Source organism: Lichenostomus cassidix, chromosome 3 (assembly GCF_008360975.1).
Source record: "Lichenostomus cassidix isolate B80296 chromosome 3, HeHo_3.0, whole genome shotgun sequence".
Classification (NCBI taxonomy): domain Eukaryota; kingdom Metazoa; phylum Chordata; class Aves; order Passeriformes; family Meliphagidae; genus Lichenostomus; species Lichenostomus cassidix.
Window position 1 is genome coordinate 10,670,318 of NC_139483.1, and position 24,709 is coordinate 10,695,026.

Here is a 24,709-nt window from a genome sequence, read left to right on the forward strand (position 1 = left end):
GCCAGGGTGGGCTGGGCTGGTGGCAGGCAGGGCACGGATGGGGACTGTCCGGGGCAGGGCGGGCAGGGAGGGCTAGGGGCAGGCAGGGCAGGGCCGGGGAGTGCCCCAAGCAAGGAGGGCAGGGCTGCTGGGGGTGGGTCCGCAACCAGCCCTGCCTTTCAAAGTCCCTCGATCCGGGGAGGAATCCGGGAAATATTTCCAGCAGCGGGAGGACGAGGAGAGGAGGGCTGGAGCTGCTCCCCAGGAGGACGGACGGCATCGCATCGCGGCGGAGGGATGCGGAGGGAGGGGAGGCAGCCTGCGGGGCGGGCCGGCTGAGCGCATCCCCGGGGCGCGCGTGTGTGTGCTGTGTGTGCGCGCGCGCTCCCTCCATCCATCCCTCCATCCCTCCCTTCCTTCCTCCCTCCCTTCTCCCTCCCTCCCTCCCTCTCTCTCTCTCTCTCTCTCTATCTCTCTCTCTCTCCCTCCCTCCCGCCCGCCGCCGCGCCGCAGCCGCGCACCGGGGCTCCGCCGCCCGCCCCGCCGCGATGCCCCGCCGCTGCTGAGCCGCCCCGGCGCCGCCCGCTCCTGCCGCCCGCCAGGTAGGACCGCGACCGAGCGGCCCCCGCCCCGAGCCTGCCCAGCCCCACGCTGCTGCCTACAGCGGGATCCGAGCCGGGGGAGACTGCGGGGGGAGCGGCATGGGGGACCCGGAGCCGTGGGGGAGCCGATGGGGAGGCGGGGGTGGGATGCTCTCTCTCTCTCACACACACACGCCCGGGAATGATTTGTACAACCCAGCCGCCGCACCTCTGGGCAGGCGAAGGGGCTCGCCCCCCTCCCCCGCCGGCCAATCGCGACATGTCGCGACGGGAGGCGCGGCCGCGGCGGGGGACGCTTTCCCCCTTAGCCCGAGAGCCGGGCATTGCCGGGCAGGTGGGGTCGGGCAGGGGGCTGAGGCAAATCTCCTTCCCCGGGGGGCTTTCGGGCACATCCCCCCGTGCGCGGCGGGGTGCGGTGCCTCCGCCTGGCGGGGCTGTGCGTGCCTCCGGGCAGGGCTGCTTTCCCTGCCTTCAGACGCTTCCCGAGGTGAGTGCTCGGAGGCACCTGCAGCCACGCTGAAATTCCCATTTTCGTCTCGAGCAGCGTGCGTTATTCAGGGCTGGCATTAAGCAGCGCTCATCACGTAGGCTTTGTCTAGGTGGAAGCATGGCTGGGGCTCTTCCGTCATCTTGAGTTTAATTCTTTATTCACAGCCTTGTTGCTTCCCTCCCCGCCGAGCCGTGCAAAACAACTCCACGCTCTGCTCTGTCTCCAAGGCGAGAGCGAACTGCCAAAATGTTGCAGAAATGCAGCAAGCACTAGGGAGGACTGGAGTCTGAAAATGAAAGCTGTAGTAAAATCACAAGGTCACGGGCGTGTGGGTGCGAGTGTGTGCTTTCAGGGCTCCTTTTCGCTTGCGCTGTGCAGGAACCTGTTCATTCCTCCAGTCCCAGATGTTGGAAATCCCCAAGTCAGGCAATGGGAATGAAGGCTGAGAGAAGCTGGGGTTCTCTGTGTGTTCCCCTGGCACCTGCCTAGGAATTCATGTGCTTTTTGTCGCCATCACAAAGAGAAGGGGTGCACTTTTCTTTAGAAAAGGGAAGCTGGGACACTTGCATATTGATGTGATGGTGGCATCCAGGAAAGAAAGAGCTGTGCTATGTGGCTTTGGCTGGGGATGTGGCTATCATCAAAGCAAGGCATTTGTGATCCCTTGGGAGCATCGATTAGCTGTTTCTTTCTCCCCTTTTCCTTCTGATTGGTTCTCCAATAGCAGCTTTTCCCCTTGACCAGCACATTTAGTCCAAAAAGGGACATAATGTAGAATTTCTAGGACCATAACCTGCCCACCAAGTCAGGAACCCCCTCCAAAACTCCCCAGAAAAGCTGTCTGACTCCTCTTACACCCCACCAGCTCTGCTGTGGTAAACAACTCCTAAGTCAGTGCTGGGGAGCCACACTGGTCAAAGTTTCCTCTCTTCCAGGGTTTGGATTCAGGATACCTGAGGAGGTGGGATGTACTCTTTACGTCCAGTATCCCTGAATGCCAACACAGAGAAGCACAGTTCTAACCTGATGAAACTTTGCTTGCTTCTGTCTCCCCCACTTCCACTAAGGTTTTTGTAATCAGTTGGCTGTGAATTGCTCTCGAGACTTAAATATTTGCTGTCCTGTAGCTGCCCTGGCTGCACCTCATCTTCTCTCCTGGCACTGCTGCACATGACATGGTGTAAACTTTGGTTGATGTCCTTGCTCTTGGGAGTCTCTACAGCCCCTTAAATGATGTTGTATAGGCACAGCCACTTCTCTGCCTTGTGTAGTATCCTGATATACTCAGGGCTTTCAGCGTTGTGATTTTCTGGTGTTACAACTAGGACAGAATTTGGGTTTCTGCTGTGGCTTTGAGGGGATACAGTCCTGATGGCTCACTGGGGAAAAGCCCCTGTTCTCCAGCATGATAATGAAACTTAGATCCTGTCATAAAGCCCAGTGCCCTGCACAATCCAAGCATCACTGGACAACCAACCAACCAACAGGTTGGTCATAGACACCACAAGTGATAGTGGCTCTCCTTGCCACTGGCACGGGGAGCAACATGGAGCTCTGTCCAAGCTCAGAGTGCTGGGATCTGCACATGCTCCCAGCTCCTGGAAATTGGTGCAAATCTTGGCTGCACCTGGGTCTGCTGCAGGCTGCTATGCTCTTCATACTCTGGCATCCACTATGGGCTGAGCTCCCTGACCCAGCTTTCCCTTGCCAAGGGTGTGAGTGGTATCTCCCCAGCTGTTTTCAGGAACCTTGTAGGAACTTGGCTTTTTCTGTTATCTCTATCCCTCTGGTGATTTTAACTGAAATTGGAAAGAGGTGGGGAGCGATGTGAACAGACAGACAGACATGGAAACTGTGATTTCATGTGCCTGGCTTCCTAAGGAAACCTGGCTACAAATAGAAGTGAGATTTGGTGCTGCAAAGAGCTCCTGAGGAGACAGAGAAGGCGGGGGAGTCTGAGGAGAAGGAAGGGGTAGTTAACCTTGTGTTTGAGATAGGTAAAGAAGGCCTGGCACACGCCTGGGCTTGGAATCCCTTGCCTGAGGTCTGGGGGTCTAAAAGCTGGCCATCTGCTCGGCACTAGCATCCAGCTCCCTCTAGAGTCAGCCGTGCCAGAGCTGTGCCTCTGGATGTGGCTCTGCTGGGAGATGCTACCACCCTTCCCCAGCCAGGAGCAGCGGATGCTGGAGCATGGCAGGGTGAGCCCCCAGCCCAGCCCAACCTGCCCAGCTCCTGCCTAGCACCCTGCCTGAATTGCCCAGGTCAGCAACCTGCATTTGCATGAGCCTTTTCCCACACCCATCCCCATGGATGTCTCCTACCTCTTCATCCCTGGATGGTCACAGGGAGCTGGGGCTGGGGATTTATCTCTTCTCCCTCGTGGCTTTCTGTTCCTGCAGAACCCAGGGGAGCACAGAAGACCCACACAGAGCTACAAACCCAGTGCAAAAATAGTCCCAGAGGGAAGAGCAGACACAGGCATAGCGGAAAGCAAGAGGCCTGTTAATTCCTCCCTTCTGCTCCCTTTGAGGCATCTCTGGGCAGATACTTCCTCCCCAGGCTGCCCAAGAGCCTCAGGCTTATTAACAGTGTTTTACTCTCCCAGCACTCACAGGAGATGCTCTTCCAATTTTACACAGAGACGTGGAGCACAGGGAGATACAGGGCTGCCCTGAGATCGCACAGGGAGTCTGTCAGCCTGGCAGCCTCGGGACCAGCTCGTTGAGATCGGGCAGACTGTGCTTAAATCAGCAAGGGAGATGCACAGGCAGAGAGAGAGGCATCAGCAATCCAGGAGGAATCACAGGAAAGCAGCCTGATGCTCCTTGATAAAGGAGTGACCAAAGGCAGGTGTTAGGGATAGAGAAATGGTCTGAAGACAGCAGCGAGTAAGAAGAGAGGTGTATAAAAAACAAACAAACAAAAAAACGCCCAAACCAGTCCCAGAGAAATATAGCATTTCCCCCTTGCTTCTTATTTCCTGGCATATTCCTTGCTGAGATCTTGAGTCGTGGGAGAAAGGGACAACTTGACACTTGGTCTCCATGCGTGAAAAGCAAGACTATAATCTCCCTGACAAACAGTTCCAAGCTTATTCTCTGCAAGCTGCCCCCAAATTTATCCAATGTGGTTGAAATTTTATATCAGGGATGTTTTATTTTCTCTATTTATCTGTTTATTTTGGAAAGTTGCTGGGGAAATTGTGGGAGGAGATTGGACGTTTCATTGAAGAGATAGGATACTTGGAAAAAGCAGTTGCAGACTGATAATTATTCTTACTTTTTAATGTCCTTTACAGAAACCAGGGTGGCCTGATGTGTGTTTTACTTGATTGGCTTCATGGAGGGCTTGTGCCTCTGACTATATTTGGAAAGGTTTTGATGTTTTTTCGTACTGATGCAATCAGGATGCTGATGGCCTGGAAATCATTTTCCTGATGTGGAGATCTACGGGGTCATGGATAGGGGATGCCAACAGGCTGTGCCTGTTTTGGAGTGGCAGAGCTGGGTGAAAGGGAGCAGGAGCCAGGCAGAGCCGGAGTAGGGAAGTGAGCCAAAGGTTTTCCAAGCAGCATTTAAAGTGCCGTCACGCTATGCAGCCCTGAGTGGCAACACAGTCTTTGGACTTAGCGGCTCTCCTCCACGGTCTGGATGTACAGCCAGTGCGGCAGAAGGGTCCTTTTTCCTGCTCTCACAGGTAAATCTCACAGCTGTCAGGAGCTCAGTTTTACCAAAGCTGTGCCACGGTCAGCACCAAGAGCAGAAGCAAAGCCAGCAGAGCCTGTGGCTGCCCAGACAGATCTCCAAGCACCCTGCACTCCTCGCAGGGCTGTTGGCATCTGTTTTGTGTCCCTTGGCTGCGAGCAGCTGGACCTGTGATGGTCAGAGACCAGACAGTTTGTTTGGACTTCTTTCTTTCCCCACAGTCTCGTCTTTTCCCAGTACAGGCTTTGCCCAAGCTGTCTGCTGTGGAGGGATTTCAGGGATCCCTGCTGATTTCAGGGAGGCACAGGTGTACAGGGTTGAGCATGGCCAGGCAGGGTCAGCAGTAGAGGAGAAGTTTACTGTTCCTCAGGAGATGGGGCCATGGCTGTCAGTCCCATGTGTGGAGGCAAGGAATGCACTGCTTTCTCCCGGGAAGGCTGGTCATTGCTTCCAGTAGATTCTTCTTCTCCTGCAAGAGAAACAGGGGAGGGGGTGCTGCAACTTGGGGACTTCAGGTTTGACTGTGGGGTAGGAGAAAGTCTGCCTTTTTGAGGCTTGCTGTCTTTTCCCCAGGGACACTGGCAGGGAAGGGAGCAGCTGAGCTGCCTTGAGCCTCTCTTTCTCTAGCTTGCAGGCTGGCTATGCCTTGCAGTGACCACCAGCTGCTTCTTTGTCACTTTTTGGCCCCTCTGGCTGAAGGGAGACCATCTTTCTCCAGCCTGTGACATCAGCAAAGCATAGCTTGAGCTGCCTTCCTGTCTCTCCCTAGTTCACTCTCACTAGGAAAAGGTCCTCTCTTGTCTAGCTCTGACTGTAGGGTGGAAAGAGACTATTTGGGAATCCCCGTGGTGTTGCAACATGCTCCTGGCTGTGTTTCCACATTGTGTCAAAAAGCAGCCACCCTCGTGTGGAGAGCAAACTTCCGACTGGTCCCCAGCAAGCCACCAAGCACCCTGTGGAGAGAGGGTGCTGCTCCACCCTCCTGCAGGCGGTGACACCGCTGTGGGGACACTTTCTCCCATCCAAGCTGGCAGTAAATTCACGGTGATGATGTTCATTCTGAAGCTGATGTCGCAGTGGGGTTGGCACCGTTGGGTAGCACCGGCGGTGGCTGTAATGGTGTGAACACTGCTGTGCTACAGCTGCTCTGTACAGGTTTTCTGCTGGATGCTGGGGAAAATTTCCACAGGGAAAAGCCTCGTGGCCTTTCTTTGGTTGTCTACTCGTTCCTCGTGAGCCCAGGCCATTTCCTTCCTTGCCCAGTCCTTCTGTAATTAAAGTGTCTGGACCAGCAGTGTTTTTTCAGTGGTCTTAAAAATAATGATGCTTCTGGTGTGGTGCAAATGTCATAGACCTGTGAGTGATACAAAGCCTTAGGAGAATAACAGAGAGGATCTTAGAGTGGATATTTCAAGGCTGAAGTGCCCCGATGGAGAGGACTTTTGGGAGGCTGCTGCAAAGGAAAAGCCATTCTTTGTTTAAATGCAGAGCAGCTTTCATGCTCGCTTTACATGCAGCAACCAGGCAGCCTGAAGGATCGATGCTGCCAGGGAAAGATCAGAGCAGAGTCTAAAAGGCTGTTTCCTCCCCATCTGGCAGCTCCTGAGCTGGGGGGCAGGAGCATGAGCTGGCAGCAGGAGCTCTCTCCTACCAATTTGTAAAACCCAGAGCTCCCATGTCCAGCAGGGAGGCAAATATCTCTGCAACCCTCCCAGCTCTGCTGTGGGCAGCAACTGCCCTCCTGGTGTTTCACAACACCAAGGGCTGGAATAAAGGCTGGACTGACAACCCTTGGCCAGGAATTCCATCTAAACTGAGCTTGTTATGCAGCCTCTCACAGGCTTCCATCCCTGACTGTGCAAAAACACCTGCTGGCACCCCTGTGGACCTTGTCTGAGAAGGGAAAGGGGCTCAGTGCAGCTCCAGGAGAACCCAGGTTGGGCTCTCTCTCCTGGTTAGTTTTAGCTCTCCAGCAGCAGCACCAGGACAGTTCCCCTCCTGCAGTGGCAAGAAGGGCTCAGGGTGCTGTCCCTGGGTATCAGGTGGTGCTTATGGGCAGGGCTGTGCTGGCCTGGCATGGTGCTTTGGGATTTTTCACCACACACACATGGCCAGCACCGAGCCTGAGAGCAGCCTGCCCCCCTGCCCGGTGCTGCCACCATCCCTGTAACCCCAGAGGCACTGGGGCAGTGCCACCAAAGCCACGAGCACCGTGGCAGGCAGGGTTTGCTGGGACTGCCAGCCTGACATGCTGTGCATCAGCTGCTGCACTTGCTTTTATTGTTGATGGCCAGGATGGGAAATGCAATTGAGACACCTTAATGAAAAGCTAACAAAGTTTGGTTTGGAGGGAGGGCTGCTCTTCAGGTAGCCTTGCTTCTCCTTACAGAATGCTGGAAATTATTTTTCTGGGAATATTTCTACACTATGCCACAGTGTGCTGACCATGAGCCAAGACCATAGGAAAATGCAGAGTAAGAGGATCTCTGGGGACCAAGCTGTTTATTTTGGATTGTACAAATAAAGAAATGCTGATGATTTAATAGCAGGTGCTTCTCAGAGATATTTTGAGTGTTAGGCTCTGTCTGCATGTGTGTAATTAGCATGTTGTGGCTAAGCATTTCCTAGTCCTTCATAATTCCTTGAGCCTCACTGTAAATTGGTTTAAGTAGGAAAGCTGGTCATGGTGTGTGGATCTTGCTTGATGATTACACCACAAAATGCTGGAGAAAGTACAACAGAATTGAGGGATGCTGCTGCTCAAAGGAGGCACATTGGCATGGTTGGTGGGTGTCTCTTCCAAAGCTCCAGCCATTTCTTATCCCTCTTCAGAAAAGCTCCACATTTCTTACCTCCTGACATCTGAGGGAAAAATATTGTTTGTACATGGCGTGCTGGTTGGGAATGCCAGAAATATGGATTGCTCAGATGCAAGCCTCTAGGCCTTTTTTCCTCCTGTTTAACATAGTATGAGACTTGCTTTAAAATAGACAAACAAACAAACAAACCAAAACCAAAACCAGCTTTTATTAGAATGTTTGAAAGGGGAAAACATGGTAAATAAAGTTGAAACTACTTAATTATTTTATTTTGTGGGTGTATTTTTTTGTGAATGAGACTTCTAGTACCCAAATCTTTTAAAGGCTGGAGAGTTGGTCCAAAGTGTGATGGGACTCTCCTATTCTTCATGACCTAAATCAGTGACCCAAAGCATAATATTTTTTCTAGAACCATCTGTTTTCCCTTCTTGCCAAGGGGATTTCACAATGCCTGATTGCTCTGAATAATTGTACATGTGCAGGGATATGACTTGCCACAGGGAGAAAAATTAACTGAACAAGGACAGGTGGATGCTCTTGAGTTTTCTGAAGAAACTACCCTTTACAAGGAGAGGGTGAAGAATCATGCAACTGAGTGAAATTTTATGTCCCCAATGAGCTTTTTTAAGCCTACATATTTAAAAAGGAAACAAAACTACACATAGGAGCTATCTGGGATAAACAGAGTAGGTACCAAGTCAGCCAGTGTTTTGACAGCCCCTTTATCAAATGTCTCCATGACTTGGTTTGGAGCAGTGTGAAACACAGGAGTACAGATGTTGGGTGACTAATTCATGCTTCAGCTGGATTTCAATGACCGTGAATGCACATCTGTTTCAGCTTAGCCAGCCACTGAACGGCCTGCAACAAGGTGCTCCTCCTTACAAACATCATGTTTGTGGGTTTTTTCACTTTGGGCTAGTAAGCAGTGGCTACAGCTCGCGTTTGGGGAAGCAGAAGGTACCCAGGGACTGTGATTAGAGGGTAATGAGTCTGGCAGTAAGAGATTTATTGTAGCATTAGCAGGATTTCCAATGCAAACAAGTTTCTTTTAAATCTATCTGCCTACAAGAGACTTGCTTTTTCTTGTTCAATTTATCTGGTCTTATCACCCAGCTCTCTGACTTGTTCACATCCTCCACTGTGTATCTTTTTCTTTTCCTAATTACAATGCCAGGGAGTGGGGGGATTGGAGGCAGACCAACAGCTCCTGGTGAGAAAATGCCATTTATGTAAAACTGTCTTGGTAAATTCTCAGTATTATTCTTCCAGACCGATAATCCTACTAGAGCATCTGTAAATAAAAGCAAACAGAGCAGAGGGCTTTGATCCACCATTACAGTGTCTCCTTGTGGATTCCATCCCATAACAGGGGTGAGGGATGGTAGTCATTGCTTCCTCCAGGCAGTTGTTCCCTTGCACACAGCCCTGTCCCTGCATGATATGCCCCTGCCCTTGCGAGGAGTTAAAACCACTCATGGCTGAGCTTTTTCTTTTTCTTTCAGGGGTGTGGGGCTTTTATGAGTAAAATCAGCTCAGCTTTTTTTATTTCCCAGTGAAGTCAAGGTATTGACGTGCTCATTTTCCTGTCTTCATAGAGACATTTTTAAGTACCATCTGATTAAATTAACTTGGATTGGAGAAGCATGGTATAGCAAAGGTTCTCCTTGAGGAGAAAATACAGCTTTAATAACTAGGGATCTGGCTTTTATTGGCTAGTAAATTTGAGAATGCAACACTGAGCATGCTCAGGTTTTTTCGCTAAGCATCTCTTTGTACTTAAAGGCATCTGTTCTGTCGCTTTATGCACTGTTAACTAACTGCAAACCTCTTTAACAGCTCCTCTACATTGCTGGAAAATCCTGAGGCAGGACAAGGGCAAGTACGGCTGTCATGCCTGATGACTGATGTTGTAAATGGAGTGAGAAAGGCCCTTGAAGGGGAAGCCGTCAAAGCTGACCTAGTGGGAAAAGAGCACAGGGACATGTTTCCTCTAGAAGGATGCCAAGAGAGCCAGGCTTCGATGCATATGGGGCTCTTTCCAGTTTTGGGAAGGTGCAAAGTGATGCACTGTGGAAGGAATGGCTCCAAGATCATTAATTACAGGCTGCCCTTCTGGTGCACCTTATGACCAAGTTGCTGTTAAGAGTAAGGTTTTGCCAGGGCTCAAGCTCACTTTGTGCAGATTTCTGATGTGGAGTAGATGCTTGGGAGGACTCTGAGCATGGAAAAGCTGGGGAATGCATAGCTGACAGTGGTTTAAAATGGCAAGCATTAAAATATTTTTTAAACATGATGAGAGGATAGCAAGTTTCCCTGTCCTCTCCTGCTCTTACCCTGAATTCCAGTGAGTGAGCACACTGTAATTTTGAAATGGGAAACTCTTCTGCCAGCTGTGAAGCAGAACGATGGGCTTTAATTAGATTAGAGGAACAAGAAAATGCAATTGAACAAATAGGTTTTCAACAAAGAGAAAGAAACATCATGGTAGCTAGAGAGGGTAGGTGCTAGCTCACTGGTAGCATCTGAATCCATCCTGGTGCAGATGACTGAACTAGAGGATTTTTTACTGATGGAAAACATCAGTAACCATAACAAAATGGGCTCATCAGCTGGATCTTCTGGAGTAACAGGATTACTTGATTATATATTTGGAGAGGAAAATCTGTCATCTCTGGTTGGCCTCACTCAATGCATCTTTCCTTTTTGCCTCCTCAGGTTGAGGATGTTTGTGACCTGCCTGGTGGAAGCGGCCATGTTGCGAGTAATTCACCCACGCGCCTTCCCAGTGAGCTTCCCTCTCCTGAGCATTGTCCTGGTGCTGCTCTTCCATGCAGAGGGCACACATGCCGAGAGCCCCAGTGAACTGCCTGCCAACGACACTGAGGAGTGCGCTGGCTCCTACATCTGCAAAAAGGGGGTGATTTTACCCATATGGGAACCCCAAGACCCCTCGTTTGGGGACAAAATCGCTAGGGCAACGGTGTATTTTGTAGCAATGGTGTACATGTTCCTGGGAGTATCCATCATAGCCGACCGCTTCATGTCCTCCATCGAAGTCATTACATCCCAAGAGCGGGAAATAACCATCAAGAAGCCCAACGGCGAGACCAGCAAAACCACAGTGAGGATCTGGAACGAGACTGTTTCCAACCTCACGCTGATGGCCTTGGGCTCGTCTGCTCCGGAGATCCTGCTGTCTGTCATTGAGGTGTGTGGCCACGGCTTCACGGCGGGGGACTTGGGGCCGAGCACGATCGTGGGGAGCGCTGCCTTTAATATGTTTGTCATCATCGCCATCTGCGTGTACGTGGTGCCCGACGGAGAGATAAGGAAGATCAAGCACTTGCGAGTGTTTTTTGTTACAGCGGCCTGGAGCATCTTTGCCTACACTTGGCTTTACATTATTTTGTCTGTGTCTTCTCCTGGGATTGTGGAGGTTTGGGAAGGCTTGCTCACCTTCTTCTTCTTCCCCATCTGCGTGGTGTTTGCCTGGATAGCTGACAGGAGGCTTTTGTTTTACAAGTACGTCTACAAGAAATACCGAGCTGGCAAGCAGAGAGGGATGATCATCGAGCACGAGGGTGACCGGCCCTCCTCCAAGGCTGACATCGAGATGGATGGAAAGGTTGCTAATTCTCACGTGGAGAACTTTTTGGATGGGACACTGGTGTTGGAGGTGGACGAGAAAGACCAGGATGACGAGGAAGCCAGGAGGGAAATGGCTCGGATCCTGAAGGAGCTGAAACAAAAGCACCCTGACAAGGAAATTGAACAGCTCATTGAGTTGGCCAACTACCAGGTCCTGAGCCAGCAGCAGAAGAGCAGAGCCTTTTACCGCATCCAGGCCACTCGGCTCATGACCGGCGCCGGCAACATCCTGAAGAGACACGCTGCAGACCAGGCCCGCAAAGCCGTCAGCATGCACGAGGTCAACAGCGAGGTGACAGAAAACGACCCCGTCAGCAAGCTCTACTTCGAGCAGGGCACCTACCAGTGCTTGGAGAACTGCGGCACCGTGGCCCTGACCATCGTCCGCCGGGGAGGAGACCTGACCAACACGGTGTACGTCGACTTCCGGACGGAGGACGGGACGGCCAACGCTGGCTCTGACTACGAGTTCACTGAAGGGACAGTGGTGTTCAAGCCCGGAGAGACCCAGAAGGAAATCCGTGTTGGCATAATTGATGACGACATCTTTGAGGAGGATGAGAATTTCCTGGTCCATCTGAGCAACGTCCGTGTGAGCACCGAGGCCTCAGATGAGGGTGTTCTGGAGGCCAGCCGTGTCTCAACAATTGCCTGCTTGGGATCACCGTCTACTGCCACCGTCACCATTTTTGACGATGACCACGCTGGCATCTTCACCTTCGAGGAGCCAGTGACACACATCAGCGAAAGCGTAGGAACCATGGAAGTGAAAGTGTTGCGAACCTCTGGAGCACGAGGAAATGTTATTGTGCCCTACAAAACCATTGAAGGCACGGCCAAAGGTGGAGGAGAGGACTTTGAAGACACCTGCGGCGAGCTGGAGTTCCAGAATGATGAGATAGTGTAAGTCAAGGTTTTATTTGTTTCTTACAGTCTCTGTTTCTCCTGAAGGGGAATGCACTTAGCTCCCAGAGCTGCACTGGAGGTGTTTGTGTACCAGTGCATTGCAATAAGCCATGAATGGCCTTAGGTGCTCTGGGGAGCCTGAAATGCTGCGTCCCTGCCTTGCCAGCAGATTGGAGAGTGATGCCTGGTCAGGGACACTGCAGCTTTCCAGCAACAGGGAGGTGGAACTGATCTGGGAGCCATACCCATGTGCTGAGCAGATCTCTAGAGCCTCAGCAGTGGAGCAGGGAAGCAAAACTGAGGTGGCCGTGACCACACAGGCACAAGGCATTTCCTGCAAAGGGCTTACCCTGAATGTGTGAATTGTGGTGCCTGCTTCCTCTTTCCTGTCGAGGCTCAGATCATCCGGTACTGGGCCACAGCCTGTCCTCCTGATGCTTGCTCAGGGCTTTGATGAAGGTTGCTTCACCTCCTCCTGTTTTAAAGGCTGCAGGCCTGGGTCATTGTCCAATACATTTCTTGAAAAAGTGTTATCATGCAGGGAAGCATCATGGTTAGAATGCAACTGCAGCCACATTCAGCTGCTTGCAAGTAAAAAAGGAGGCTGAAAGCTGTTGGATGTTACTCCTGAGTGTTGCTATTTGGTGGAGAAATTATTAGTGCCGTAGCCTTATTACATTATGTAGAGAACATAAATTTGCTCAGTAAATCATGGTAGAAAACATCCATCCTTGGGTATGTCATGGAGACATTTCCTTGCCCAGCTGGTGCTCTGGAAGGAGTAAGGATTGGGAGCTGTGTTGTTCCAGACCCAGGTTCTTCCTACAGTGAATTCTGTGTTTGCAGCCAACAGGGACTAAGTTTTGCAGCACAAAACCACTGCATAGAACTTAAGTAACAGATACAGGGCACTGCTGTGTCAAGGGAGAGCTAAATTTTGGCTTGGGTGGTATACATTGTACTACTGCTCTCCCAGGAGCTGAGGCAAACCATGGTGAGTGCCCAGAGTGGTCCTTGTGTTCCCTCTGTCACCTGTGTCTGCTGTGTGTGCACAGGGAGAATGAAATTTCTTCATAAAACTCCTTGAACTGGTGGAGTGGTGGCAGGAGAAGGTGATTTGTGGTTCTCAGACAGGATTTATACCAGCTGGGATTTTGACTTCCCAGGAAAAACTGAGCAAAAACTTCGCAGCTCTAGCAATCTGGAGGCCAGAACGTGCATGTTGCTCACACAAGGGTCAAGAGCACATGGTTCCTGGCTCCTGAATGATAAAGGTAGCAGAGAGGAATGCAGTTATTTGAATTTTTTTTATCATTTTGGGAGAAGCAGGGAGTTGTCTGCAGAGATGCAACGAGCTAGGCTATAAGGATATCTCCCAAAGGCTCTTTACTTTTTATGCTGAGGTTACTCAGCACTAGCAAAACTGAGCTAGTGGCAGTTAGATGTTTGCTCCAAGCTCCATGGGATGTGACATGTTTACGTGGCAGGCCAAACACACAGCCACAGGCTCTGCAATGGTGCTCAGAGGGGTTTGGACTACCCCTTGCCTTGCAACCATCACTGTGGCCAGGATCTCTGTGCTGTCCTTCATCCAAGACCTGTGTCTGTGCTGCCTCTTGCTGCTCAGGCTGTGATGAGGTGAGGTGTTCTGCCTGGCCCTGCTGCCTCTGCTGGTGGCCTTCCCTCCTCTGAGCTGTTCACTGCTGACTTTTGCCAACAGCCCAGTAGCCAAGGGAGTGAGCTGACCACATCCTGTTGGAGCTGTGCTGGTGTGCCCTCACCAGGGCCGCAAGCCTCCTCCTCCATCTTCTTACCAGCAAGCGAGAAACAGGGGAAAGCAGCTTTCTTAGAAACCTGAGAGTGCTTTTCCTGTGCAGGTGCCATTGTACCTCTGTTGCCTTTAAATTGTCTCTCCCAGGAATCACAGTGAGCCATGGTACAATGGGAAGAGTGCACAGCCTGGCACAGATGAGGAGTGGGTGTAAGGACGTGGTGACTGCAGGGCCAGGTGTTGACCAAGGGGCATTCTCCATCCAGGTGGGAGAGGACACATTCAGAATGAAACCAGATGTTCCAATCTATTTGTGTGCCTGAGAGGCAGTAGGTATTAATCCAAAAGTTGGCTGCTACAGTCCATGTTCAGGTGCTGGGTGGTACAATCTGACTGGCAGAAGATTTCCTGCAGGTCCATGTTTAGCCTAGGCACAGGTTTAGGACAACCCTGCAGCACAGAGACAGAGTATTCCTGAAGCTGAGCTGCTGCTTACAGGCATCCTCCTTTGGAAGAATTTGCTCCAATAAAGAAGATATACTAGCACAATATGTGGATTATAGAGCTAAAGACTTTTGGCTCTGTCATTGCTTGATAGCGCTGTACTTCAGCTAAGCTATGTAGAATGGTGCAATTCCCTAGCACACTGGACTCAATAAAGTTCTAAAATTTCAGGTTTTCCCATGCTCTGGTGGCCAAGAAATGTCTTTGCTACCCTTTCTAAAGGTCTTTAGTGCCTCCTCAGTTCTGCCATTCAAGTCTGTATGAATCAGCTTGATAAAAGTGAGTAAGATGTGTTTTTCTGGGGCAGTAATAACAAAGGTAGGGCAGTACAGGGAGACATGAAGATGAAAGGAAAGCATGCACAAACCTCTGTTATTAGAGGGCTGGCTTGCTGGTAAGTCCCAGTAAAATTAGAAAGTGCTGGGAGGGCCCTGATCTTCTGGAGACCTTCCTCTGGTTCCCAAAAGGCCTGATTACGTAATATGTTGTTTGTTTGCTGTGTCCAGAGAGACTTTCCCATTTTGCAATCTGTTGATGTTCCCCCCTTCCCAGAGTGCACGGAACAGCAGTTTAACTGCCGAAGCCATGCTGCTCTTGTGCATTTAAACAAACATCTCATTCTGATGCTACCAAAAGAGATGTGTAACGGGGAAGATGTTGGTCCTCCTGTGGAATGTTTTATCACAGCACTGCCTCTTGGAGTGATGCTTTCCTGCTTCTTGCCCATGAAGCACAGCTTGTGTGTTCAATGGATTCACGTCAGCAAGCAAAAGAAACAGAATTTAAATGGGGTTTGCATGACAAATTGTTCCAAGCTGTGTGGGAAAAGATGTCTGACTGGGGTCTCAGCAAGGTCAGTCTCAGTGATGCTGCACAGGTACCTGGGGCTCTGAGACATTGGTGTAGGTGCTGTGATTTTAAGTTTTAGAGAGCCTTCCCTCTGGAGCCATCCTCAACAAGGTGACTCCAGCCTTGCCCTGCATCTCCATTAATGATTTAAGCTTTCTGGATGAGAACAGGGAGATGTGCAGTTGTAGGCTCTTCCTGCCCCCCCGTCTACTACAGCTATGGTGATCATAGAAGAGGTCACTAGTTCATCCAGCCAGTGCATTTTTATCTCCTGACTGAATGCTAAATAATTCAAAAGAAGTCCAGCTTCCTATATTAAAAGAGGAAGCAATCCTTCCCTCAGCTGATATCCCGTAAGGTCTTCTGCCTTGTGTCTCAAAGCATCAGGAGAGGCACCTCTTCCAGATGGGACTGCAAAGCTGTATGAAAACAGTGTTCTTTCATGTTCAAAAAGCATAAATTTTTCTAGAGATAACATTGCAACTAGGGATCTATTACAATCTGTGCTCCAGGTGTCTGCACACACACCCCAAAAGAAAAGACTTTACTGCATTAATGTCAGTGAGGAAGGCTGTACATACAATTATATGGACAACCAACTAAACTTGTGTTTCACTTACACAGTCACACCTGTGAATGCTTGGAAAACCTTATGTCAAATCATCTTGCTGTTCATAATATGCAGTTTAGTTGGTTTTATAAAACACGTTTGCTGCAGATTTAGGAAGTGATACTCAGCCCACTGAATTTGACTTGTCCAAGTCAGTTTGGTCATTTCTCTGGAAGCATAAATTTAGGAGCCAAATACTAACAGAGACACAAACATCAGCTACATCCTCTGGATTTTTGGGTTTTTTTTCTGGGGAAGTGTCCCCAGAAACCACATAAGCTCCCTCCCAAGAGCCCTTTAAAAATGTCAGGGTCAATAAATATAGATTGTGGCAGGAGGGGAACCAAGTGGTACTGCTTTTTTAAGCGCCCCTTTTCTTTCCCAAAAAGAAGTTGGGTCAGGAATTTCTAAAGAAACAGCAAAAATAATATCCTGACTCAGCCCTGGAACCCCTCTGTCTCAGTTTTTCATCTGTGGCCTGCAACTTCAGAGGAAAAAAATAAAGCCTCCAGCATGAGCAGCCTTGCAGGAGGATGCAGTTGAAGAGCAGGGTGTCTTCTGATGTGGCAGAGAGACTGCTCAGAGCCAGGCTGAAGGGGAAGCAAACAAACTCCCTTTTTCAGGTTTCATTGTCAAGCACATTCTCTTCCTCTTTGTGGTCCCACTTAGTTCAGCTGGGCCAATGCCCATCCCCTCACTCATCAGCCTCAGCTTGCACAGGGTTAATGTCTGGCAGCACAGTGTGAGATATCAAAGTAGACCAAAAAAAGATTAAACTCTTCTCTGGCCTGCTTCCAGAGCCCAGCGTGGGGTTTGCTGAGTATTCTCCCCTCACCACTGGAAGTCTTGCCTGGCCCAGAGGGATTTGCAGGCAGTACAGATATGGCCAGCTGGATCTAGGGCTTGGATCCTTGGCAAAGCACCCAGTGCTCCTGGTCCAACCAGTACAGCTCCATCTTACAGGAGGTGGTCCTGGCTGTGGCACCGTGCTGGGGTATGGATGGGGGTCTCTTTACCCTTTCAGGGGAGTTTTGAGGAGGAGAAGTTCCCTGGGCCTGAAATGTATCATTGCTTTGGTTCTGGAAGGCCAAAAGCTGGTTGTCCCTCTTCAGAGGGGAAGATACAGCTCTAACAGGGTCAGCTGTCTTTTCTTTTTCTCCTCTTCATTCAAACAGTGTTCAGTCTTTCCTGAATGCTCCTAAAATATTGGCCTTAATATCTCCCAGGCATGGGCATCTCTCTCAAACTGCTGTGCTCTTGCCTCAGCTGCATGGTCAACCACATTTCTCTTAGGAGACAAGGAAATACAGTCATGTGCTGTCCACAGACCTTCCCCTTTGTGCAGTGCCCAGGCCATGGCATGGACTGAAAAACTCATTCCCAATGCCATGTCAGGTCTCAAGTCCCTGAAGGGCAAACTTGCAGTTGTGTCTCCAAGCGTCCCATGGCTTCATCTGCTCCTGTGGCACGTCATCGTGGTGGTGTGGGACAAATCCTGCTCGTGGAGGACAGCTTTTCCTTGGGGAGGGTGAGCATGGGATGCAGACTGTGCTGTTTGCCCAAATAAGTCAGGAAATCCAGGAACTTGATTGCACGATGTCCCCTGTGGAGGGGATTAGGCAGTGGAGTTGTGTTATTGGACGAAGCAAGTTGTGCCAGCACATCACTGGGGGTGAGTGGCGGGGGGAGAAGGGTGAGGACAAGAGTTAGCTGAAGAACTGACACAGTTTTTGTCCTTGAAAAACCAATGTTTCCTTATTTGTAATGAACTGTTGTTGGCAATTTACTGCTGCCAGCTGCATCTCTGTGGTTGATTAAGGGAGCTTGGATCTTAAATATGTAATAACTCCCTGAAAGCCATTGAGAGGTAGTTATTAGCTTCATCAGGGCCTGTGTACACATCCGCTGTGCTCCTTTATGAAAAGGCTACCTATTAAATGCATTGTAGTGATTCACAAAATGCAGGATCTAGGCTTGTTTTGAGAAATTAAAACAACAGCCCTAGCAAAGCTTGCTGGCATGGGAAAGTTGTCTTGGAGTGAAATGCTGCTCCGCAGCTCCCTGATGGGGACATAAGAACAGAGGGTAGGAGAAGTCCTATCCCCCTTTGCAGACCTTTCTTTCAATGGCATGTGCTCAAGCACCACTGGGAGCAGCATTGGCAGCAGCAGGTTTTTACAACAGAGCAGGCATCCATCCCTCTCCCAGCTGTGCTTATGTGATCCATTGCTGTGTGAGCAGGGAGAGGTAATTCATTAGATCCCAGTGCAAGTGGAGTTCAAGTTGTGCATTTGCCTTGGGAGTAAACTTCTTTCCTCTGACACTTTGCCCTTGAGTTTGAACTCAGTGGATGGCACTCGGTATTCTTCCAGCAGCAGGGCTGAATCCATGGGCTCCAAATGAGAGTGGCAGAACAAAAAGCAGACAGCTGACCACAGCCGGCATCCAAGCATCTGGACAGATGGGCAGAGAAACATCTGCTGCCATCCAAAGCCAAACAGGGAGGAGAAGCTGGACCTGGCAGGCTGAGTCAGAAGCAGACCCTCCTCAGAGGGAGAGGCTGAGCCTGGAGGCATCATCCCACATGCTGCAGGCGAATGAGTGCCATCAGCCAGCTCTCTGCTCACAGGGGGGTGTGATGTCACCCTGCCCTTGTCAGATGCACAGTCTTCCATGTCTGGATCTGCCTTCTGTGTGTCTCCACTGGCTCTGCTCACATCAGGGATGAAATCATGTGTCCACTAGCAAGGACATGCAAAGGGAAAGTCACCTACCCTATCCCTTGTCTCTGCTCCTTCTCCTCTTCTCCAGCACCACAGGGTAACTGTTTTAGCTTAACCTTCACAGTCTGGCCTTGCTGAGCCACCTGTGTTTTCTCAGTACTCCTAGATGAGGAGCTTTGCTGAACAGCCTTTCACAGCCACAGTGTTTGCCCTGGTGAGAGCATGGCCGGAGTTAAGGTCAGTGCTCTCCAAGTCAGAAATGCCAGTTAGCCTGAGGACATCTTGGGAGATATCAAAAACTCTACTAATAAAAGTTTCTGACAATGACATTAGAGGCACTGCGCTGGTTTCCAAGAATGGCAATGCTGGATCCTGGGTGACAACAAATAGTAACAGCATTCTCTGTTTTAAAAATATCTTAGTGTAAGAGAGAAAATATTCCCACTGCTGTGTAAGTAAGAGGGTGACCAGCATGAGCCTCCTCTGCCCAGTCCCTATATGGTTCCATTTCCATAATGTCTGGACTGCTTCCTACACAATCAAAGTAACAATCAAATGTGTCTGGCAGTGAGAAACAAAGCAATAACAAAGAATGGGGGCATGGCTGGATCCCTGTGAATTGGGTGCTGGCAGGAGAGAAATGGAGCTGATGGCATATGCCTGCCCCATCAGAGCAAAGCCCTTTCCAGGGAAAGGTCCCCTGAGTGCAGCTGGCTGAGGACAGGGATGGGGCCCAACTGAGTGGAGTCCAGTGCAGAGATACTACCTCAGAATTTTTCTAGAGGTGGTTTAAATTTTATGGCTTTATTATCAGGAAGCTGCTTTGGAGGGCTTGAGTGATTCCTCTGGTTATTTGCTCCTGTTGAAACACTGGTGTGTGGTGGTCTCACACTGTGCCATTTTGGGTCATGCAATATGGCTCTAATTCAGCCACAAACTCAGTACACCCTGCAGAGACCCTTGTCCCAAGGGCCAGATGCACTGTCACCAGGTGGCAAAGCTGTTGTCTCGCTGGCTGGGACATAGGAAGGACAAAAAGACAAAAAAGGATTGATTTGCCCAGAGTTCTTTTCCAAACTTGGTTGCTTGTTTCCTAGTAAGAAACTAATTTTGAGATGTGCTTGCATGCTCCTGGTTTAATTTGTCAGTACACATAATCCTAAAGACTAAATTAGTTATACGTGTGTTATTGCAAACAGTTTGCAGCAGAAATCTATGGATCCATGAGCACACTCAGCAGCCCCCAAAACTGCCCAAGCAGGCTTTCAGCCTCCCCTCTCCCTGCCCTTCTCCCTGGCTCTTGCCTCCCATTGCTGTGCTGCTCATGTGGCCTTGGCTCTGCCATCCTCTGCCCCAAAACCTCCCCCATGCATCCAGTGCTGTGACAGATGCCTTATTCTGGCATGCCTTTGGATAAGGGCAGGCAGCACTCCTGTCTGGAGACTGTGGACATTGTGCTCCAAGGAGCTGTGTGTCCTCGGCCACAGCCCTCCCCTTGCTCTCAGCAATGCCACTGTGCAGCCCAGGCTCTGCTGTCCTCACACTGCACAGCTCTCACAGAAATTCACAGCCCTGTCACAGCGGATAAGGCAGGAAAAAAAGCCAGTTCTGCAGGGAGTCTGGAATGAATCGAGCTGCAGCGAGCTGGGGAGAGACGCCCTGGTTTCATTGAGAAGAGGAGGCTTGATCTGAAACAAAACCTGTTACTTTGGCTCAGGCAGGTAGGGAGCAGGTTTTACCTGGCACCAGAGTCTGCACAGGAGCCAAGTATTTGCTTGGTTCAGTAGATTTCCATTCATACTTTAGGTTTGGTTATTGAAATTTATCTTCCTCCTTAGCAACTGGGTATGTGACAGGACATAGGGGAATAAGGTATCACCACTACACGGGGTAAAAATAATGTAAACATAGTCAGTATCAATGCCCCAGGCACAAATCATCCTGGGAATAAGGAGGGAAGTGTAGCAGGAGATCTGCCTGACTCATGAGCTCTCCAGTGACCTGGAACTCAGAAAGACTCACAAAAAAATCTGAAAATGGGTCAGTTTAGAAGGAACGATTGTAACAGAGAAGTGTGGGAGGGCTGGGTAAGAATCAGCCCGAGCATGAACTGGACAAGAATTAGATGGGAAGGAGATATTCTGGACATTCATGCCTTAGCAATGCAGAGGAAGAAGGGGAAGGGAGCTGAACAACAGATTCTATCGGGAAGGAGGTCCCTCTGTGGATGTCTGCATTCAGGAGGCCTGCAGGTGCAGGACAGAGATGACACAGCCTGGCTGTCCTCAGACCAGAAGGCATACTGAAATCTAGCCTCGTGCTGTAAGGGGAATGCATGGGGGGCTCTTTGCAGTGCCTCTGGAAGGTTTCCTGGGCAATAGGTGACATGTGCAGGCAAGCTCAGGAGCTGCCTTCAAAAGCAGCTCAGCCAGATTAGGTCTGCTTTTGTACCTAAAAGAACCTAGAATAAATCAACGCGTTATTTGTAAGTACCTCAAAGATAACAAGGAGATGAATAACAGCCAGCATATATTTGTCAAGAACAAATCTTATCAAGCCAACCTAATTTCCTTTTATGCCAGCCTTTTGGGTAAGGGAGAAGCAGTGTCGTCATATCACTGAGCTTCAGAAGGGCTTTTAATGTTGTCTTGTTTAGCACTGTCACAAGCAAGCCCTGGCTAAATGGGCCACTGGGGTGATGGGGTCTAATCTGTCTGGAAAGAGAAATGTGTCACTGGATGGGGGTGAAAAGATGTTCAGTAGGTGCTTGTCCTGAAATGGAGCTTGTTGGGCATGGGAAAGAGAAAATTGGTGTTTTAGCTTGTAGATAGAAAGATAATAGAGTCTGAAAGCGTTATCAAAGGTAGGATGGGGATTTAGAGAGATGTGAATTAGCCTGAACAGGAGCAAGACGCTGTAAAGTGCTCATGGAAGAATAGTCATAAACACAAATTCAAGTGGGAGGGGAACAACCAAATCAGAGGGTGCCATTATGACCTGGCAGCCAAATCTGAGCTCACAACACCCACTGTGCTCTTGCAATGAATGAGACAGAAGCCATCCTGAAGATACTCAAGAGGAGGTTGACCATCCCTGTGCTCTCTCTTGGAGGAGTGGTGGCCTCTGTCAACAGCAGAAGACAGCCTAGAAGGCACTGCCCAAAAGTTTACTGAAGATATCAGGTGTATTGCTTCTTTTAGTACACATTCAGTCAGATGAGGCCTTGGGAACTCTTTCTCTCCTCTTGCTATGAGCTAACCAGGAAAATTCATCGTGAGAGTTGCACTTCAGTCAGGCCTCTGTGCTTCAGAGTCTTCTGCTACAAACCTGTGATGGGGTGGCATGCAAAGCCACCTACAGATGCAGCAGAACGACCAAATGCACACATGGAACCTGCACAGCTTCCCTGTGGCCACCCAGCCTGGGCTCCTTGCTCACAAGGCAAGGGGCAGTGCTGCCTTCTGTCTCCTTTGCTAATAATTAGATGCAATCCAAGTTTCCCAGCAGGAGAGCCCTGTCCCCGTGGGGGAAGAAGCAAGGCTGCACAGATTAAGGAAGCTAATTAGAGGGGAAGAGAGCATCGGTACTGAAGCCCCAACAGTAAACTTTGAAATCTAGATAAGGGAGCAGTATTTAATTATATACAATTAAAACACCGTATCTCAGCCCCCTGAGAGCTGGCAGTCCTGGCAAGCCCTCACAAAGGTGCTAATGAACAGATCTGAAGGCAGCAGTATGCTAGGGGCTATGCTTCTCAACCTTTACCTGGGAAACACATCTGAGGAGAAGAGCTACGAAAATTCCCTTGGACCACCACCTGCTTACTCCTGCATGGTGTCCTCACTCTCCTAGAGCAGGTAATGGGAACCCAAATCTTGGGAATGGAAAGGAAGATTGCTCTGCTCTTACATGCACCTGGGCAAGACCATTGCAGATACCTACACAAGGAAAGGCAAATCTGAGAATGTAGGGGAAGTCAGAGAGGGTTGTAAATACTTGGTCTGAGAAACAACCTTTTGTGCCCTTCTCTCCCAGTGCACAGGAGAAAAATGTCCTGCCCCTGTGCCTGCCAGCCAGGGGTGTCCCAGTATCTCCTGGGAGCACCATACCAATGTTCCCCTTAACTCTACAAATCCTGCAAAATTATCTTAGGGTATTTTCCTGCAAGTTCCCTCTAGCCACTGAAGCAGCTACTTCCCTTCCCTGCTCCTTTGCTGCATCACATATGTAGGACCTGTCTTCTGACCCTTTCACCAGTCCTCTTCCAGCCAGGAGGGCAGTTTGGTTTCCCTGTGAAATGCCTTGTGCTCAGACCCTCCCTGTTGCACTGTGCCAGCTCAGCCAGCAAGCTTCATGGACTGCAGCAGTTCTCATCCCAGAGCTGCTGCTGGGTGTGAATGCAGAATCATGAGGGAAAGCTTGGATGGATTCATGTCATCTGACAGATTAGAACTGCAGAACCTGCCTCAAGTTATCCAAAATTCCTCTTCCTCAGCAACTGCAAACCCTTAAGGCAGGCTTTTAGTTGAGCCTTGGGTGCCAAAGGAAGTGGTCCTTGTTTTAATTTGTAAACATAAAGTGCCAGAGGGCTTCTGCTTTCTGAAGGCAGTAGCTTTGAAAAGTTAAACAGATAAAAGGCTCTTTTCCCTGCATCCTTGTCTCCTGTTCTTGATGAGGAACACACCTAGTGCAGGTCTGTTGTTGTGCAGCTGCAATGGGAGCTGCAGGTTGTGTCTAGCATGGGGGAGATAGTTGTAACCTCAGACAAGGGGCCATGACCTGGCACCAATCCTTTGTCTGACAAAGAGCACAGGGACCTGCAGCACTGTCTGGGAGTGGCCAGTCCCCTAGAGAGTCTACAGAACCCAAATAAACAAGCAGAAGACCTCAAAACAGGTATCAAGTGTAAGGGGCATGAAGAGCACAAGGGGAAGAGGTGCACAGACTTGAAAGGGTGCAGCAGCACAGGGATTCCTCTACTGACCCTGGAGGCATCAGGCTGTTACAGTGCGACTGCACCTCGATTCAATTACTTAAAAGAACCAGACATCTGGGACTCTGCTGCAGGAAACCTGGGACTGAGACAGTGAGGGAATCTTGTCTGACTGAGTGTGGTGTGTGGTGGGAGTCAAACAGGGCACCTCAGGGTTCACTGGAGCTTCTTGCTGCAAAGGGGCCTCGGTCCCAGCAGTGAAAGTGACTCCCAGAGTGGCTCCTGGATGGTCAGACAGGAAAGATTCCTTAGCCATCTTTTGTCTGGCCTTTGCCCCCACGTTCTGCTCACCACGAACCTTTCTCCTTTCAATGCACAAAGCCCACGAGTCACATCTGTGATCTTGTCACAAACAGCTTCCTTCCCTGGCGATACAGCTGCTTAAAACATTACAAGACCTGAAAGTGATGCCAATGCCACTGAGGTTCATTTTATTTGCCTGAACCTTTCTGGTGATGTTTTCCTCTGCTGTGCCAAGAGCTAAAACCTCAGGGCATCCTTCACCCACTGTGTTTTAGGTGAAAACTAAATTTCTTGTTGAATCTCAAGGCTCCAAGGGCTGTGGTTTTAAGAAAAATGCTGACTAATATCTAGTGTGCCCTGTCTGGTCCTTGAATTTGGGTAGAATTTGCCCTGCTTTGGGGGACGAATTGCTCTCTATTGCTAGTCCTGTGGAGCTAGAAGGAAAGGTGGAAGGCTTGAGTTGCTTCTCAATTCAAGCATTCCTACATTAGTATGAATGAGCATGTTGATGTCCTGCAAATATACAAACAGATTTCTACAAAACACTTGCTAATGAACCAAACCAGCAGTCTGTCCTCTCAGTGATTTGTGGGGAGTCAGTAAAAGACTCAGCCTGGGGAGCTCATTACCCTGCTGAAGGAGTGCATTTTTAGGGGAGATGCTGGGAAGCTGTTAGCTGCCAGCTGTGAGGCAGGGCCAGAGGCTTGGCAGTGCTGGGAGGAAGCGTGAGAGAGATGTCCATTGCCTTTGTGGGCACGAGCACAGGGCTTGCTCACAGGGAGGCTGTGGTTGTGGGGCACAAGATGGGCTGATTTCCACCCCTAATCACTGTAATTTCAGGGCCAGGCATGCTGATGTTGAGCTG

At 49.9% G+C, this 24,709-nt stretch overlaps 1 protein-coding gene across 9 annotated transcripts in view; it reads left to right on the forward strand.

Annotated features, from left to right (window-relative positions):
* Window positions 1-24,709, forward strand: part of SLC8A1 (solute carrier family 8 member A1) — a 118,099-nt gene that overhangs the window by 16,139 nt on the left and 77,251 nt on the right. For 8 of the 9 annotated variants that reach the window (XM_085054400.1, XM_085054405.1, XM_085054404.1 and 5 more), the window contains one exon: window positions 10,313-12,148. In XM_085054400.1, coding sequence (XP_084910526.1) covers window positions 10,320-12,148 — 1,829 coding nt within the window. In that variant the 5' untranslated portion in view covers window positions 10,313-10,319. Of the gene's footprint in view, window positions 1-200; window positions 582-10,312; window positions 12,149-24,709 lie in introns of those variants that run through there. The other variant, XM_085054403.1, reaches the window with a different exon arrangement.